General features: G+C 41.9%; 1 protein-coding gene across 9 annotated transcripts in view; it reads left to right on the top strand.

Moving 5' to 3' along the window:
* PPP1R9A (protein phosphatase 1 regulatory subunit 9A) overlaps window positions 1–19,629 on the top strand; it is a 254,557-nt gene that overhangs the window by 176,211 nt on the left and 58,717 nt on the right. For 6 of the 9 annotated variants that reach the window (XM_045004335.1, XM_045004338.1, XM_045004332.1 and 3 more), the window contains 3 exons: window positions 7,128–7,263; window positions 17,211–17,366; window positions 18,251–18,295. In XM_045004335.1, coding sequence (XP_044860270.1) covers window positions 7,128–7,263; window positions 17,211–17,366; window positions 18,251–18,295 — 337 coding nt within the window. The remainder of the gene's footprint in view (window positions 1–7,127; window positions 7,264–17,210; window positions 17,367–18,250; window positions 18,296–19,629) is intronic. The other 3 variants (XM_045004340.1, XM_045004337.1, XM_045004336.1) reach the window with 1 other exon arrangement.

Below are 19,629 nucleotides of genomic sequence, written 5' to 3'. Positions count from 1 at the left end.
TATTAATTATATTTCTAGCTCCAGACCTGTTTATTTTAACAACGCCTTTTAAGAGAGTGTTTCACATCTAGTCATTGAGTAAGATGGGTCACTGTTGATAGCAAAGTCAGTTCATGCCATGCATTTGGCAGCTGCGATGCTCTTTGTGCTGTTATGGCTCTTTGTGACTATCAGAAACAATTTACAACAACGAAAGTAGCCACATTTAAAAATGGCCCAGATGTTTAGTATATAGCAATGGTCTGTAGTAATATTTCATGTTGCCGCTGTGTTTTATTATATTTTATAGTAATATAAAGTATAATTGCTGTTTTTATAATAGAGAAAATTGTCATGATCGTGAAGTCTCAAAGAAGTTTAAAAGGTTAAACTTTTATTTATCTTACATCCAGAAACAGGGCTACTGTATAAACAGCTTCTTAAAGATGATGTGGCACATAGATTTTACATTTCTCTTCTATTTAATAACACTTTTGACCCTTAAAACTTAACTTGCCTGTTCTAAAATACATGTGCCTAGTGAACCAGTGATGGAAAATATATAATTAGTCACTTTTATTTAAGTATGTACAATATGCTTCAATGACTAATTTTCTGGGCAGTGATTCACAACCTTCTGCCTCTTTTTTCATATTTAAACACTTCTGGTTATGACATTTTCTATCTTCATATTTAGAACTGGACTAGGTTTGAATATCTAATTAAACATTTTAAAAACTCTCCCTCCATAGAAGCATTTATTGATAATTAAAGCTTTATACATCAAAAACATTATTTCATGTATATTAGAGAGTGTGATATTTATTCTCTTTTTGGTGTCAAGTACTAGAAGGGTAGCCGTGTTACTGTGTATCCACAAAAACAACAAGGAGTCCAGTGGGACCTGAAAGACTAACAGATTTATTTGGGCATAAGCTACTCCTCATTGTTTTTCTATTCTCTTTTTGTGACCTTTTACCAGTTATAGAAATGTCTTTATTTTGTTGCATTTAAGCATATATTTTAAAACTGGGAATGTAACAAGGCAACTGGTCTAAAATATCCTTATTTAGTTTAGTTTGTGTTCTGAAAACTGTAGTCACTAAAAACTGAACCTGTATTTTGGCAATTTACAATATCATTTCAAGAAAAAAACATTTAATACTGCTAAATATTTATTTTCTAACATATCATCAGTCTGACTATGGCAGCAGATAACTCACTTAAACTCCTGTTTAAATTGTAGGAATGTAGAATACTTGCTCTATTTCTGTTTGGAAAACACCTGGTAGATGCTTTGATGTCATTGTGTGAGGGTTTTATTTATGTATACACTAAGACCTTTATGTGTCATTGACCAGACTTAATTTTGGTGTCTGTTTCAAGGCCTGAAAATAATATAACAATAAACCATGAGTGCCTTTGGAAGGAGAGGAAAAATATATTTTAAAACCTCTAACAATAACCTAAAATAGCCTACCTTCATAAAGATGTCAGGACACTGAACTCCAGTATTTCAGGACTAGTGTTGCTAGGTGTCTGGTTTTTGACCGGAACGCCCAGTCGAAAAGGGACCCTGGCTGTTCCAGTCAGCACAGCTGACTGAGCCATTAAAAAAGTCCAGTTGGCAGGGCTGGCAAACTCCAGTGGGAGTTGTGGGGGCAGCACCTGTGTGCGGAGACACCATGCAGACCTGCCTGGATGCCCCGACGCCTAGGAGCCAAGGGACACGTTGCTACTTCCGGGGAGCCGCCTGAGGTGAGCGCTGCCCAAAGCCCAAACCCCCTCCCACACCCCAATCCCCTGCCCCAGCCTGGAGCCCCCTCCCACACCCAAAATCCCTCCCAGAGCCTGCACCTCTTCCTGCACCCCTGCGCCAGCCTGGAGCCCTCTCCCATACCCTGAACGCCTCATTTCTGGCCCCACCCTGGAACCCACCACCTCCACCCACACCTCACCTCCTTCTATACCCCAACCCCCTGCCCGAGCCTGGAGCCCCCTCCCACACTCCAAACCCCTCAGTTACACCCACAGCCTGGCGCCCCCTTCTGCACCCCAAATCCCTCATCCCCTGCCCCACAACAACACCTGCACCCCAACCTCTTGCCCCAGCCCGGAGCCCCCTCCTTCACGAACCCCTCATTTCTAGCTCCACCCTGGAGCCTGCACCGCCAGCCAGAGCCCTCACCCCCTCCTGTTCCCCAATCCCCTGCCCCACTCTGGTAAAAATGAGCAAGTAAGTGAAGGTGGGGAAGAGCGAGTGACAGAGGAAGGGGGGATGGAGTGAGCGGGGGATGGGGCCTCAGAGAAGGAGCAGGTGTTTGGTTTTATGCAATTAGAAAGTTGGCAAACCCTATTCAGGACCCTTCCTGGTCTAGAAGCAAGAACTTTCCAGTTGGAAACATAAAATTCTCCCCTTTTCAATGGCGAAAAATCTCCCATTTTTAGTCCCAAGAAGTCATGAGATATCAGATTTTAAGCCTACTGCTGGTGCAGGACTGCATATTGCACATCCTAGGCCTTCGGATTATGTACGTAATGGCTGTGTGAAGCTGTTATGGAGTTTTAGGTCCCAAAGGAAGGGGATTACGGGGCAGAGGGCTGTGAGGTGCATGATAAATGCTGTGTATTACATGGGTCCACAGTTTATTATATGGGTATTACTATCACATGTGTATCTCTCACAGGTGTCTTGGTGATATCCATCTAATAAAAGCTTGTTTAAGTTAGTTAGCTTAAACCAGAATTAATTTTTGCTGTATTCTCCCTTTACTTGTTGCTTCAGAGGACAGACTAATGCATGACAAACGTGAATGTTCTCCATCTTTACTTACAACAACCATGTTAAGGACCCAGTGCTGCTTCCATTGAAGACTGAGAGTTTGGCCATTTTATTCATTTGGAGTAGTAGTAGGCCCTAAAATTATAGATCAGAAGAGATAGGACCAGGCTGTGCTTGGTGCTATTCACTATGTGAAAGGGATAGCCAGAGAGGCCACAAGGAGGTGCTTTATCCCTCTGTCATGGTTGGGTCACAGTGCAAGATTTAGTGACAGCAGAATCAGTGTGCCAGTTTGAGAGCTGGTTTGATGAGGGTTAAAATGCTGATTTGTATTCTGTTTCAGTGTTTCCTGTTGACATTAGAAAGCTAACTATGTTCTTTATGAATGGTTTGTTTTGGTCTCCAGCTTGGACTCATCATTTCAAATGGGGTCATTTTAGTCACCTTTCTTTCCCCTTTGGAAGTCATCCTTGGCTACTTTGCTTCTGTGTGTGCAGCATATCTCCAAATTGTATTCCTTTTTGCTAGTCTATGACTTCATGGGTAGATTGCTTTAAATCAAAGAGATTTAAATCACTGGTTTTAAGCATGATTTAAATCAGCAAGCAAGAAACCTCAATTTAAATCATGAATTTTAATTGTGTATTGCATTTGTACTTCTTTACAAAGGTTGATTTTCATTAGTTGGTACCAATTGAAACATACTTGTGATTTTTATCAAAGTCTATTTGGATGAAGATTCAAATTTGATTAAAATGCACAAAACATATTTTACGTTTAAAAAAAAAAAATTAAATAAAAGTACATTAAAATCACTGGATACTTCAGAAGACAAGGTTTTTCAAAACATGTTTTGCACTTAAAGAAAGGAAGTATGACTTGTAGTTAAGGAATTGAACTGATTGTTTCTGATCATCATGTCCTTCCAGATTTTAGAGCTTGCAGATCTTGCCCTCTCACACTTAGTTTGCATTCATAGATTGGAAGAGGAAAACACGATTTCCTGCTTTCTCAACTCCCAATTGGTCTCTGAACTTTGGCTGGACTAGTCATTGAACTGAGCTAGTTGAATAAACTGAAATGAAGAAAATATTCTTTCTGCACCTGCAAAAGAGACTACTGCTGTCAAAAGCTGGTTTAGCATTTCAACAAATCCTGAATCCAGGTGTTTAGCCCGTGATTTCCACCAGTTCATTGGGTTGACTTCCTTTAAAACTTGGCATCAAATATGTACTGTTTAATATTATTTTATGCATTTATTAATTATAATAAGTGTAGGTCTTAACATAAGTTGTCAATTTCAGAGTAATTTTAAATAGGTTTATTTTTTTTAAATAATGCTATATTTCATTTAAGTACAAAAATCAAATTTAAATAAAAAAATCTGTTTTTTTTTTAAATTATTTTTATCCACCCTGGTCTAGCAGATTACTTGGCATAGGGAATGGGCTTGGGTTTATCCACTCATGGGACCTTGTCTTACACAGATGCCAAATTCCAAATGACTTTCAAGAATGCACAGTGCCATCTAATACAAATCGAATTTTTCCTCTTACACAGAATATAATGCACCTTCTAGTGTTTTATATATGTTCATCTTTTGCCCCAAATGTTTAGGAAACAACTAAATCACCATATGGAATGTCTCAGTGGCCTGACTTTGCTTTACAGATCTGCATAATGTTTTTCAGCTGTAAGCAGCTAATCCTCTTTCTAGCATGTTAAGAACATACTCTTCTAACTTTGATTCATGTAAACTCCTAAGTGTCTCTCACTTGTTTATAACATGGGTATTATAGTGCGATTATCTGTCCTTACTACTGTAATATACTGAGCATCTAATTACAGTACATCCAGTGTACTGGAAAAAAATCTGTGTTCCAACCAAAGCTCATCCTAAAATGTAATTGCTGAAAACTAGATCTGGGTTTCAACCAAAGCAAGGGAAACTTGAACAGAGAATAAGTTTTGAACCTGCAGCAATAACAAACTTTGGGAGAATAGTGTAGTGACAGAGTTTCATGAAATAACAGGAAAACTTAAATGCACTTTGAATTAAGAAAATAGCATAAGTATCATCTATAGATGTATCCATGGGAAAAGATGAAAACCCAGAAGCCAAACTGATTGGACAAAAACATGGAGACCGATTCTCCACTTTAGCGGGGGTGGGTTAGGGGCCACAAAGGTGCGTATAACAAGCAGGAAATGCAGTGCAGGTGGGGAAGGATAGACCAGCCTGATGCTCTATAGTACACTCCACTCCTCATAAGCCCACAGAAATCTCTCTATGCTACTGTTTTTTTGCAGGCCTGTGGGAGGAAATGTGCTGCAGTTATTGAATTGGAAGTGATGATTACTCCTTTGTGAATTCTGTGCCAAAAATTAAAAATTTTGTGCACAATATTTTAAAATTCTGCATATTTTATTTGTCAAAATAACACTATATAATAATGCCAGTTTCAATTGTTTTGGTAATTTCAAAATACCTGTCAGCAACTACATTAGAACCTCAGAGTTAAGAACACTTTGGGAATGGAGGTTGTTCATAATTCTAAAATGTTCATAACTCTGAACAAAAAAGTTATGGTTGTTCTTTCAAAATTTACCACTGAACATTGACTTACTAGAGCTTTGAAACTTTACTGTGGAGAAGAAAAGTGCTGCTTTCCCTTTTCTTTTTTTAGTAGTTTTCATTTAACACAGTACTATACTGTATTTGCTGCTTCTTTTTTTTTTTTCCCGTCTCTTCTGCTGCTTGATTGTGTAATTCTGGTTCCAAATGAAGTGTGTGGTTGACTGGTCAGTTCGTAACTCTGGTGTTCATAATGCTGAGGTTCTACGTATGTCTGTAACAATACAGATACAAAATAAATTCCCCCAGGAGTAGAGAGTTAAAGAAAGCCCTATGACAACCCAGTTCCTGTTTCTCTGCCCCGCCCCACCCCCAGAGCCCAGCTGCCTGGTGCTCTCCAGACCAGACACTCACACCCCTTCCTCCTTGCCTAGCCACGCCCCCCAGCGCAGACACTCACACCACCTCCTCCCAAAACCCAGCTGTGTTCCCCCCAGCCCAAACACTGCACCCCTTACCCTCCAGAGCCTAGCTGCTGGGTCCCCCCAGCCCAAACACTGCACCCCCACTGAGCCCAGCCATGGGGCTCCCCAGCCCAGACATTCGCACCTCCTCCCCCAACTCCGAGCTCAGCTGCAGGGCGCACCCCAGCTCAGACACTTGCACTTCCTCCCCCTGAGCCCAGCTGTGGGATACCCCCCCCCCCAGCCCAGACACTTGCACCCTCTGACCCCTCCCACAGCCTACCTTCTGGATGCCTCCCCCCATATCCCACTCTCACACATCCCCTGCCCCCCAGAGCCCAGGGATCCAGAGGGAGAAACAGCCTGATGCTGGGTCCCAGGCTTGTGTGGAGTTTCCTGCATGCTGCCTCCTTCCTTTAGGGTGTGCTGGGCAGGCCCACCCGGGGAGGGGGGGGCAAGTGGGGCAATTTGCCCCAGGCCCCGCAGGGGCCCCCACAAGAGTTTTTTGAGACCCCTGGAGTGGGGTCCTTCACTCGCTCCGGGGGCCCCAGAAAACTGTCGCGGGGCCTGGGCCCCCAGAGCTTCTTCCGCTCCGGGTCTTCGGCAGCAATTCTGCGGAGGGAGGTCCTTCCGCTCTGGGACCCACTGCCGAAGTGCCGAGTCTTCAGCGGCAGTTCGGCAGCGGGGGCCCCCCACCACCAAAGACCCCTGGCCCCCTGAATCCTCTGGGTGGCCCTGGTGCCGGGAACTGCAGCTGTTGGGAGCCCTCCAGCTCCCTTCTCCTTTCCCTCAGCGGTGTCTTCTATTTGCAAGCTGGGGACCCAGGCTCTGCAGGGTTCAGGTGCCCCTAGTGGTGGCCAGCAGCTCTGCAGCTCATTTCTGGGCCAGGGGGGAGGAAATTCTGTGCAGAACATTAATTTCTGTGTAATTTCTGTGCAGAACATTAATTTCTGTGTAAATTCTGCATTGTGCAGTGGTGCACAATTCCCTCAGGAGTAGATGATGTGTGTAACAAATTTGCCCTGCTCTGGGTCTAAATCCATGGTGCTCACACTCTGTGGAGGGGGAATTTGGAGCCAGACTTCATGAGCATTGTTGTTGGTGTTGTTTTTTTTAACACAGTACTGTACTGTACTGTACCTGGTCACACCATGTCTGGTGTATATTGTTTCTTCTCTGGCAAGAATAGTCTACATAGTGGGCTTTGCATATGGTCACAGCCACATCAGATATTTTGCACAGTTAATGTACACCATTAATTAAAAAACATCAAAAACAGCTTGAGAAAGGACTGAAGAATAATCTTGTTCAATAATGTTTTCTGCAGGTTTGTAATTGGACGAGAAAAGCCAGGACAAGTGAGTGAGGTTGCTCAGTTGATTAGCCAGACCCTAGAACAAGAGCGTCGCCAGAGAGAGCTCCTGGAACAGCATTATGCACAGTATGATGCAGATGATGATGAGGTAATATACTTGTTAGCATTCCTCCTATTCATTACTTCATAATGTTCCCTTTTTGATTTCCAGTTAATTCTTTCTAACGTGCTTTGAGATAATGATGAGAGGAAGCAGTGTCATATGAAAGCTAAATCTATTGTACCATGCCTGTAAAAACATACACCTGTTTTACTAATACATATATTCCTATGGTGCTCAAAAATGTAACCATGCCCACACTGTATTTTAATCAATATAGATCTTTAAGACTGCTTCAACCTGGGGCTGTGATGCACTAGCCAGCACAATAGCTGGCGTATATGACTATGAATCTCACGAATGCCTGGTAGGAAACTTGTCCTGCTGTTGCATAGGACAAGATTCCTAAATCCTCTGCTCCAAATTGGAACAGCTAAGTAGCGCAGGGCCAGATTTGGTCTAGATTTTCTATACAGTCAGTCAAAGAGACACTTGGGTACTGCTATCTATCTCTCTACCAACTCTAATTGTTTCTTTACCGATTTTAGCATGTGTCCTTCTTCAGGTCACTTACTAAGTTTTTCAGCATGTATTTAAAATAATCCTTTTGTTCGAGGAGAGTGAACATCAAATTGATTGACACTTCTGTAAGCATTGCTCTTTTGTTGAGGTGTCTGCTGTGTCTATATTAAGGAAAGGAGGTTGATTTGCTAATACACTGAAGCATTATTCTCTTTCTGGGAAAATGATTATTTTTTATCTTCCAGTAATTAATTTTTTGGGGTTTCTGTAGAGAGATGCATGAGGGCAATTGTTCTTTATCATCCCCAGCCTCCATTAAATGAACTAGTAAGAAGTGTTATTTTGAAACTTCCATCTAATCTGTTTTTTCCATTTTGGGTAACTGATGGACCCCCATGAGTTAGAATGCAGATTAACCCATACCATGTACAGCCTTTACTGAAATGCATGTTCAGAGTCCTCATATTTACATTTCCCAGCACCCACAATGTACATAGATACTCATTTTGACACCAGCAGGCTTTAGCCATACAATCCCCTTAATTTCTCCCTAGCCCCTTAAAATGCCCCTCTCCCTACCTCTGATGAGAAGACAAAAAAGCAATGGGCTTAAACTGCAGCAAGGGAGGCTTAGATTGGATGTTAGGAAAAACATCCTAACTGTCAGTGTGGTTAAGCACTGGAACAAATTGCCCAGGGAGGTTGTGGAATCTCCATCATTGGAGGTTTTTAAGAACAGGTTAGACAAACACCTGTCAGGAATGGTCTAGTTATTATGTAGTCCTGCCTTGAGTGCAGAGGACTGAACTAAATGACCTACTGAGGTCCCTTCCAGTCTATGATTCTATGATAAACATCTGTTGCCTGAAAGAAATCTGTTTCTCACCTTTTGGTGACCAGCTCCAAGTCACAAACCTTAAGAACATCATTTTCAGTGTATATACATAACTCCTTACATTATCTGTGCATATATTTCACAGTGATTATGAGGACCAATGTGACACAGGCTTTCAGTATAGATCTTATATGACTGTTCAGTGAACTAGAACGTAGATACCAGACCCAGGGGATCCCTGGTAGCCCTTAAATACCCCAGTGCCCTCTGCCAGTTGTCACCAAGAGATCCCTGGGTCACAGTTGGTGTTGGTAATTCCGTTGGTGACACTGTTTCCTTTGAGTCAGTTCTGACCTAATGCCCCAAGAAAGGTGTTAGAAAATACTGTGTTGTTGGAGGTGCCTTCTTTCAGGTGGGACGTTCTGCAAAATTGCCTCATCTCAGTATTGTTTTGTCATTGTCCTTTCCCTCCTCCCTTTTGTTTTATTTAGGCTTGGCAGAATTTGGTTTTTATTTTTTTATAATTTCAATGGATAATATTGATGTTTATTTTTAAGTATTTTTTCTATTTTTAATCTATTTAAATTTTCATATATATGCAAAATTACGGGTTTTAAGCATTTTTTATTTTTATAGATTTAAATTTTCAGTTTTTGGAAATTGAGGGGTCAGGCAATAATTATTTAATGATAGTAGACGTTAAGATTAAAAAAGTTAAGTCTTTATAACCATTTAAACACAAACTGTCAACATACCAAGTCAAGGTATACAAAATAGATATGCTTAAATCAAGTTCTAATAAGCTTTCAAGCAGCATTTTTCTTACTTTGCCTATCTATAGATTTCTGTTACTATTAATGGAAATATTTTGTTGTCGGTTTACGTGTGTGTGGTGAAATCGCTGTTTACTGATATTTACTGATAAAAAAAATCTAATCCTTCCAAGCCTGTTTTATTCCATCCACCTGTTGCATTTTGTCATGAATCATTGAAGATGATCACCGCACCGCACCTTAAGTGGGGTGGGAGGGTGGTCTGGCTCGCCAGGCAAAGGGATACACCTCTTTAAGGACAGAGAGGCACAGACGTTGCTACAGATGCAGAGTGGGTCATCAAGGGGACACTAACTCATCCCCAGGTAACTGGAAGAGAGGGAAGATTATGTAGGGGAAATGCCCTCTTTCACCAGGACCAAGCGGTGCAGCAGCCACCCTCTTATTCTTGAAAGTGGTGAAATATCAATATCTGCCATGGGCATTGCGCTAGCCACTCCTTCCTGGGGAGTGGGGGGACTAGGGAGGAATTTTCCCCTCATTGCCAGATTGGCCAAGGCAGAGTGAGGTTTTTTTTGTCATCCCTATAGTGGATTTGGGGGCAGGGAGCTTAGTTGGGGCGAGCATGGAATGGGAGTTAGGCTATGATGTCCCAACTCATTAGGTAAGTGTGGGATGGATGTCCGGTGCAGGTATTCTGTGGGGAATGGAATAGTAATCAAATAAATAGTTTGGTAAAGGATTTAAAGGAGGTTTTTTTTAAAGGAGAGAAAAGGGGGTTTGGGGCTCCTATGACTGGCATGGCAGGGAGCCAACCCCCCTCCTTTATAGCCTACCTTCTCCCTCATTCAAGGGAGGGGATGGTAAGGTCCCGGGAGAGGGGTTGCTGGGGGTCTGGGGGGACAGGGAGCTGACAGAAGACCCCAGGGTAGATATTGAATTGATCATGGAGCTACCTGCACTGTACACTTTTGTCTGCCGGGTACTCCCAGATAGTTGTTAATAAAGTTGCGCACCAATTAAACCACTTCCACTAATTAAACCACTTCCAGTGTCTCTTGTTCTTCTGGTATAGCCGGACAGTAGCTGTCACATTCCTTCTTTGCAATAGCTGTATTTCATGGTGAATGATATGCAAGTGCTGTAACAACCTTGCAAATTTCTACTCACCCACTTGCTTTGGACAAGTATTTTTGTGTTTTATTGACAGATGAGTAAAATATCATTAGTTTTTTTTATTACATCAATGATCTGAATAGATTTTCAGTTTTTATCCTTATTTTATCAGTGTTCAAAGTAACATGAAGAACCAGTTTAGAAAATGACATGACTTAGATGAAGAAGCAAAATATTATTATGTTATGTGTATTAATATCCAAATACCAAAAGATTGTTTTTAAACGGGGACAAATTGTTAAACAAATCCAGTGTTTCCAATTGTAGTAACCAGAAATGTTGTGAAAGTGGTAGTTGACACGACGCCAGTATACATCAAGTGTCTTGCACGTGATGAGCTGAGTGCAAGCTGTCAGAAAACATTGATGAAGAGGTAGCATTAAACTATGTCCGTAGTCCATTAAGTACCATTTCATCACTGTTGGAGACTTGTAGATAAACAAAAGATTAAGCCTGAGTCTGCTGTTAGTTATGCTCATTGGAAATTTAGTGCCGATTTCCCCCAGTGTATGTGAGAAGAGAATCAAGGCCACTCTATCATCTGTGCTATTAAACAATATGAATTAATATGTTTTCCATTTAAGATGGAAAAATACAACAGAGTTACTATTCATGTTTTTAAAGATGATTTTATGGTATTAGCTGCTGCAGTGTACAGCAAAATTGAATGAATAATGTCAAATGAAATTCACCCTGATATAGAGAGCTAGCAAAAGGCCGATATACCACTTAAGTGCCTAGTTGTCTGTAGAACTTAAGTGTTGAATAGGCCTTTTGCTGACCTAGTTGTATAGGGGAGAATTTCAGCCATCATGAAGACAGTATGAACTGAACTTTTGCCGTCAGAGTGCATAATATAACTTCTCATTTGGCTACCGTACAGAAGAATTCTTCTTTATTTTTTGTTGTCAAACATTTTAGAAAACTGAGAGAGAATTTCAAGGAGCCTCAGGCAACTACAGTAACAATAACAATTGTTATCATAAAAAGGTTTGTTATTTTGAAGCAAATAACTTTTGTCTGCGCTTTGCTGCTTCTTTTACCCTAATTACATTTTCATGTATGGCTTATTAACTTCACACCGGGTCTGAACAACCTAATAGTAGTAGTTTTATGTGACATAACAGGCAGCAGACTTTATTAATCCGTCAGTGTATATTCATGACATATACATCAGGTATTCTTTAATACTTTTTTAATTCTTTAATTGTACTTTTTTAAACACAATTTTTGCATTATTTAATTAATTATAAGGGTCCAATCCTGCCTTTTTTGAATTCATTAGCAAAACTCCCACTTATTTCAGAGAGGGCATGAATGGGCCCACGGTCACAAATGGTATTACACTGCCATTGTCAGGTTCTGTACTTCGTTCAAATACCAGCCTATGGCCTGGTCTATACTAGAGGACTCAGGTGTTTTTGCTTCAAACCATTGTTTTGCATCAGCTGGAGCAGAAATGATTGTGTGGATGCACACAAACCAACCTCAGTTGGTGTAAAATTTTCCTTTATGTCTAAACAAGTGCTGCCTTACACCTATATGTTCAGAGGGGGTGAATGTCAGTTTTGACCGCACCATCATCTGGCGAAACTCTGCAGCCTGTCTACAATAAACTGTTGCCCCAACTTAACTTAAATGAGTTTAAAAACACTCTTCTTTCTATTTAAGAATGGTCTGTAAGTCTGTAAGGAAGGAATCAACTTAAGCTAAATTGGTATAAGCCACTCTTAAACCAAATGAAGACCGTCCCCACATGTTTTTTTGCCAGTTTAGCAAATCAGTTTAAAAAAGCCTCTGTATCTAAATAGGTGTAAGCTGGTGCATAGACAAGGCTTCAGTTCACTGGCTGAGAGTCCCATCTCTGCATCCATTTAGCCGTGCCCATCACAGGTCTTCAGAAATACATCCCCAAACCTGGTCCCTCTCAGTGGAAATGGCAGTTGTGCTGTGTTCCTCATGGCTTCTTACCTGTCAGCTCTCTATTCTTCTCCTAACACCTCTGTGTCTCTGGAAGGTTTGGAATATGTGGTGTATGGCAGAAGGGAGAGATTTCAGGCTCAGCCAGTGCTGTCTGTGGAGACGAGAGGGATGTTTCCAGTTAACACCAGCTAATGTTGGTGGGGATCATGGCTAGTAGAGGGGAGCATTTTGGAGGGTATGGGATACTGGGAGGGCCATCCCTAAAGGGAGGGGTTGGGGGGCAACAAGAAGACTTCCGGTCGGTGAGCTAAGAAGGTTCACCAGGTGAGGGAGCTGTCAGTTGTGGCAGCTGCCAAGAACGACAGCTGCAAAATTGACATTGCCCGAGTTGAATTTGTTTGTGATCTAGCTCAGTATGAATAGAAACAGAAAGTTTCATTTCAAATGGTGTCTTAACATACAATGCAGTGCCAGCATATTTGAAAACTCCAGAGCAAAATAAATTTTCCCACTCAATGAAAACCAAGTTCACATCAGAATACAGTGACAACCTGGCTACCTAGTGGGGAAAAATCTAAGCCTTTGATATTTATTCTAAGGATAGTAGTTTTCTTAGGTTTAAGAGACTTTGGGTATTTTAGACTCCCCAAATTCACCTGCTTTAAAAGTTGAATGATCTGATTTAACAATATTCTTCACAATCTGACTGTATATGTAAAAACAAAGTTAAATTCAGCATCCTATAGTCAACAGATGAAAAATACTATTTTTTAAATTGCAAGTTTGAAAGTAAGACCTAACTAAAACAACATTTAAACTCACTGTACTGGCATCTGCCACAGAATTTCACTAACAAATACTGATCCCAGAGTTGTGTTGGAGCCCTGCCCAGAGACTTGGGAGCTGGAGCAAGTGCCATGTGTTTCCTTTGCCAGGTGTTTCCATTGATAACACTGGTGCACTAACAAGAAAGTAAACCAATAAATCCACGCTAATTTCCAGCATCATTAGAAACAGGAAAACAATAAATGTGGTGTTACATGGAAAAGGCCAGAATTTGGTGGAAAGTAAAGTTCTGTTCTATCTACGAGCCTGATTCTGCAAATGTGAATATGAGTAATTTTGCTTATATTAGTAGTCTCCTTAAATTCAATGTGTTACTCATGTGAGCTCTAAGAATATAGGATACAACACTGAAAGCAGTAAAAGAAAGATAAATAAATAAAATAATCTGGAGGAATATGTAACTGTTCTGAAGGTCCTGTTTCAGCACTGAATACATATAAAATATGTATATGTATAGAATATACTAAGTATGTAAAATATATGTATATTGTATGGTGTGTGTGTGTGTGTGTATGTATATATATATATATGTATATATATATGCATAGATATACATACACACACATAATATGTATAACACTATTACAGATGCACAGACAGATATACTGAATTAGGCCTCATAGGAGTAATGTTCACATTTCACTGACCCACACTAATATGTGTGGATTGGTCCTACCAAGGGGATGACATAAGTTCTCTTTTTAATACCTCTTTTTACTGAAAGAATACTAGTAAATTCTATATTTTACAACTTTCATTTTTTTTTACTCGTCTCTGTAGTAGTCTTAAATTGAAATTTTTCTACAACTCTTAAACTTTCCTATGAGATTTGCTATTTAGATGAAAAGTGGTGATGTTTATTATATATTCATTGCCAATAATATTGTTTATACTTGTGTATAAAACACCTAGCATGCTATTAGCACTGTTTAAATAATGGGGTTGATTGGCAAAGGTGCAAATGGCAGGTAGGTATCTAAGTCCCATTGAAAGGCAGTAAGAGTTGGATGCTTAAATGCTGTTTGTGCCTTTGAAAATCTCCCCCCAGTATTTAAAATATGTGTTGTTAAAAAATGGGACTAGCAATTACTTCGAGCTTGATGAGAATAGATTGGTGATAAAAATGCTGTGCACTTTCACCTGAGGATCTGACGGCACTTTACAGACGTTAATTAAACCTCACAACACTTCTGTGGCGTAAGTATTATTATTCCCATTTTTACATGGGGGAAGCTGAGGTGCAGTGGGAGGTTAAATGACTTTTCCAAGTTTTCATAGCAAGTCAGTGACAGAAATGGTAATTGAACTTGGGAACCTTGACTCTCAGAGCCTGATTCTGGCCTCCAGTCTAGCAATGCAGAGCAGCTGGAATGCCTTTTTAACTGGCTGCCTGAAGAGCCCTTCAGAGTGGGGGAAACCTGGATGGCCTAGGATCAGAATAACATCTTACACACCACTCTCCTTTGTCACCCACTGGAGTATAGGACAGAACAGATTAGCTCTCTGACCAGCCAGTCCCAGCTGGCGTAACAGCATAATTGTACGTACAGCACATCACAGATATTATTAACCTTTACATGATGTCAATTAAGATTCTAATTTACGGGGAGTTGTCCATATTACGTAGTTTAGAATTCTTGGTAGTGTTTTGCAACAATTATATGCCCTTTTCTTCTCCCGTTAACATTATATTGTATTTCCCTTTGTTGTGAAATGGTTTGAAGATTGCTGAAAAACTAGAAACATTCTCTCCATCCTGTACGAGAGCGCTTATTTCACAAACCACATTTCACCAACCCAAGAAACACCCACTGCTGTTGTTCACAACCAGCAAGATCAGGTTGCTCATACAGGGTGAAATCCTGTTCCCATTGAAGCTAATGGGAATTTGGCCATTGACTACAGTGGGCCAGCTTTTCACCCCCATTGATTATTTTTTTTAGAAAAGTATTTTTCCATGCAGATCTTATGCTTCTTATATGAATTCAGACATAATGAATAAACCACCGGATATTCAAATGCACCGTGGCTTGTCAGCCTAAGGGTCACAATCTCCAGTGGTGTTATAAACAAATGCCAGGGGTCAGCATGGCCCTGTTCTTTCCATATTGCTAAATGAGAATGGTTCCCAGCTAAACCTTAGTTAAATGGAAGGGGGTGGGGGTCTTGCAACTAAAAAGATTGAGAGCCACTAAACTACAGCTTTTTAAAGGCAGACTGATCTTTTTTGAAAATGCTGCAGTATCTATGTTTTTGTTTTCCTGATTGAGCCTGGGCCGGTTCTAGGCACCAGCAAAACAAGCAGGTGCTTGGGGTGGCACATTTGCAGGGGGCGGCATTTGGGCCATCCTTTTTTTTTTTCTTCCCCTCACTTCCTCCCCTCTCACAACCCTGCAGAAGCGGAGCCATGGAGCAGCTGGGGATCCAGCATGGGAGCTGAGGACCCTGGGAGCTGTAGTTCCTTGCCTAGCTCCCCGCCTATAGAACCAGCCCTGGAGCAGGGAAATAACTATATTTCCCAGCAATCCCTTGGCAGCTATCAACAGGAAAGGGAGGGGTAGGGAGAGAGGTAGCTGAGCCATGCTGCAAGTCGAAAGGGGTGGCACTGTGAATGGGAAACAAGTGTGCCAAAAGAGGAGTAGAAGGCTTTGCCCCAGATGTCCCCTTCAGAAGACATCCCCAGACTGCATTAGGGATACTGGTGTGACTCACCTTGCAGCCCCCAAAGAAAGAATTGGGTGGACTAAATGGTGAACCTCTCTATCTGAAGCCTAGCAAGGGAGTTACGTGGATCCCATATAATTTAAAATGAAAAGTAAGAGAGGAGAGGCTCTGCTAGAGGAGCTGGGCAGCTTTAGATACAGTACCAGGCATATAGGAGGATTTCCACTTCTGAGCCATGGAAGCAGAAATTGACTTTTCCTTTCCAGATGTAGCCAATATTCAGAAAGGGAATCTAGCACCTGCCTTCCAGATTTGAACACCCTCAAAATTCAGGAGTGCTCACACTCAGTTTGGGCAGCTGTTACTTCATTTCTCCCAAATCAAATATACTGATCCACTGTAACTTGCTGTAGAAAAAGTAGGATAAAATTGAGCAAGAAATGCTTCCCAGTGGTTTTTAGGACTGGAATTACTATTTTCAACAGCCATTGCCTTTTTGTTTTGTTTTGTTTTGTTTAAAAGGAAGACAGTGATATTGCATTGGCAAATTTCCCATAGAAATAAAGAGCGGAACAAAAGAATAATAAAGGCACCTCAACTTTTCCTCATTTATGTAGGACAGTCTTATAATATGCATCCAGATATCCTCCAATCACACAAGCTGAAAATTGTTCCACCTTACTGCAGTTCTGTAACCATATGGGAACCAATCCTGACTGTGTTCTGTGCACATCCAAAATTCCTGCTGAATGACCCGTCCGGGGAGCGAGTTACCAGTGACACAGGGCTGGGACAGCAGGAGGGTGTAGGTTGGGGGGAGAGCCCAAGGCTGGGGCGGCAGGGGGGTGGAGGGAAGGGCACTGGTGAGGGGGGAAAGTGGGAGCCCAGCGCTGGGGCGGCAGGGGGTGTGGGTTTGGGGGGGGAAGAACCCAGGGCTGGGGCAGCAGGGGAGTGCGGGGGGGAGCCCAGGGCTGGGGTGGGGGGCAGCCAAAAATTTTTTTTGCTTGGAGCAGCAAAAAACCTAGAGCTGGCCCTGGATTGAGCTGTACTTTTACCACTGAGATTCCTAACTGCTTGTACCAGATCTGAGAGAATATAACCTTCGTTGCATGCAGAATCCTGTATGTGCACGCTTACTAATCTCAGTGGCCATATGGAAGTGTTCAGGTGTTATAGATTTAACTTTTTAATTACAGTGCAAACAAGCCATGTCTAATAAGAGGATAACTGAAATATTTTAACTCCATAATATTAAGACAGGAGAATATGCTACGGATGAAGAAGACGATGACATGGGACCTATCGTTCCAGGAGCTGACATGGCCATTGAAGTGTTTGATCTTCCTGAGAATGACGACATGTTTTCCCCAACCGAGCTGGACACCACTAAGCTTGCTCACAAATTCAAAGAGGTAAGATGGACAACTCGGTGAGATTTCTGGGGTTCTAGTAATCTCATTTTTCAATTATTTGGATTTCTCTTTGAATAACAGAATTGATTTCCAGCTTATTTGTATAATCAATAGTTGTAAATGGCTTAAGCAGTCATGCTAGAAATAAGTGAGGCCCATTTTCTCAGTTGTTTTTAACATTTGTTGCCAGATATCTGTTGTGTTGACAAAGGCTCTGTAAAGCATGAATCATTAATAGTGCTCCTTATTAGAACAGTTTGATAAATTTTCAGCAAAAAATCTTTTTATGTCTCAGCACTTTATTTGCAATTTTTCAGCTAGGAGAAGAAGCTGTGAGTTAGTTCATTGCTGGCAGATTTATTGTCTTTCTAAACTAATGTTTACTTTAAGATTTGAATCTGGAGTTCATTGAGAGACAAATGAGCTAACCTTCAGTGAAAATGAATGTAGTGGACTCTCTTAGTTCTCTTTACCTACAGCACAAAACCACTCTTAAGTGTACTGCGGTGCGACACGTCTGGCAGTTGGTTTAAGAAAGGCTCCTTTTTTGGAGAAGCAGGCACGTTGCAGGTTGGGGTTGAGGTGCTTTGATGGCGCTGGGTGGGGAGGAGGCGTGCACGGCGCCTGCTAGTACTAAGTCTGGCTTGGGTCAGCGATGTTAGTTGCAGTCAGTGAATCACTCACAAAGCATGACAGACATATCGGCTCTAATGCCAGTGTATTTTAGGTTCTGAGTTCTCGGTATGGTTTGTGCCTCCTCTTCCACAAAGTGTGATGTCAGTGGGGATGTAAGACGTGTGCGGTTGCAATTAGTGCTTCCCACGTGGCTGGAGCAATTGGGCCAAGAACCGTGACAATAAAGTCAATTTTTCTTTTTTAAATAGGGTGAAGATGGAAGGGGTGAGAGCAGCCGGAGCCTCATGGGGGAGGTGAGCGGCAGCACCCTCATGGGGCCAGCGGGGAGATATAAAAGAAACAGTCTCTCCTGCCCTCCCAAAGCCAGTTCTCTTATTTTCTATAAATACATATGATTGGCACTGGGAGTTAGACATAGAAGGTAGCCAGTCACTGTGTCATTCCTCACTCAGCTGGTATCTTCTTCAGCCTTAAGATACTTATTGTTCATAAGTGTTTCTCTCTGGAAGGAGTTTTTCGGCACATTTTGACATTGACTCTCCTCATTGTGATGGCTGGTTTTAAGACCCCATTTTTAAAATCCTAGACTATAGACCAGGGATCGGCAACCTTTGGCATGTGGCTCACCAGGGTGAGCACCCTGGAGGGCCAGGATGGTTTGTTTACCTGCCGCATCGGCAGGTTCGGCTGATCGTGGCTCCCACTGGCCGCGGTTCGCCGCTCCAGGCCAATGGGAGCTGCAGGAAGCCGCAGCCAGCACATCCCTTGGCCCCCGCAGCTTCCCACAGCCCCCATTGGCCTGGAGCAGCGAACTGCAGCCAATGGGAGCCGTGATCGGCTGAACCTGCTGATGCAGCAGGTAAACAAACCGGCCCTGCCAGCCAGGGTGCCTACCCTGGCGAGCCGCGTGCCAAAGGTTGCCGATCCCTGCTATAGACAATGGTGAGCTGCTGTGTTAAATTCTGTCCACACCGGTGGCCTGATTCTCCACTACCTTGCATCCTGTGTAGTCATTGATACCTGTTTGAAATAAGCGCACAGTGCTTATAAAATACTTCCATTCTGATCTGTCAATGTTTACATCCATTTTGCTCTCACTGTGTAAAAGGCTGTCCAAAGTGCAGAGCAGTGGTGGGCATTCTGTGGGCCTTTTATCGAATTACCCTTAAATCTGTGCTTGAACATAGTTCCCATTAACTCTGTTAAACAGTTAGGCCAGCCAGTCTGGGCTACACTGTGTTTGAATATGCCCAAACTGGCTAAAAACTATTTTTGGAACTATTTTACTTAACTCAAAGCCCCAGTGTAGATGATATCAGAATCAGGGAGTTGGGAAGCTGCAAATCCAGGTGGCTTTAAGAGAGCTTGAGAAGGAAATGTAACCATGTAAGTCCTACTTGTATTACAGCTGAATCTATGATTGCTAACCCACGTAGTTATAAGCAGAATATGAACACAGCCCTGTTGTTTGTTCACTGTCTGCGTTTAACAGGATATAGCTAAGTTTCGTTGACTTAGAGTTAGTTCATGTTTTTAATGGCATTTGCCCTGAATTAATTCAACATTAGATGTGCTACTGGTGTTATTCACACCCACTCTGATGTTTGCTGGGGCTGTAGGGAGGAGC

Source organism: Mauremys mutica, chromosome 2 (genome assembly GCF_020497125.1).
Source record: "Mauremys mutica isolate MM-2020 ecotype Southern chromosome 2, ASM2049712v1, whole genome shotgun sequence".
NCBI lineage: Eukaryota > Metazoa > Chordata > Testudines > Geoemydidae > Mauremys > Mauremys mutica.
This window is presented reverse-complemented; position numbering and strand designations above follow the sequence as displayed.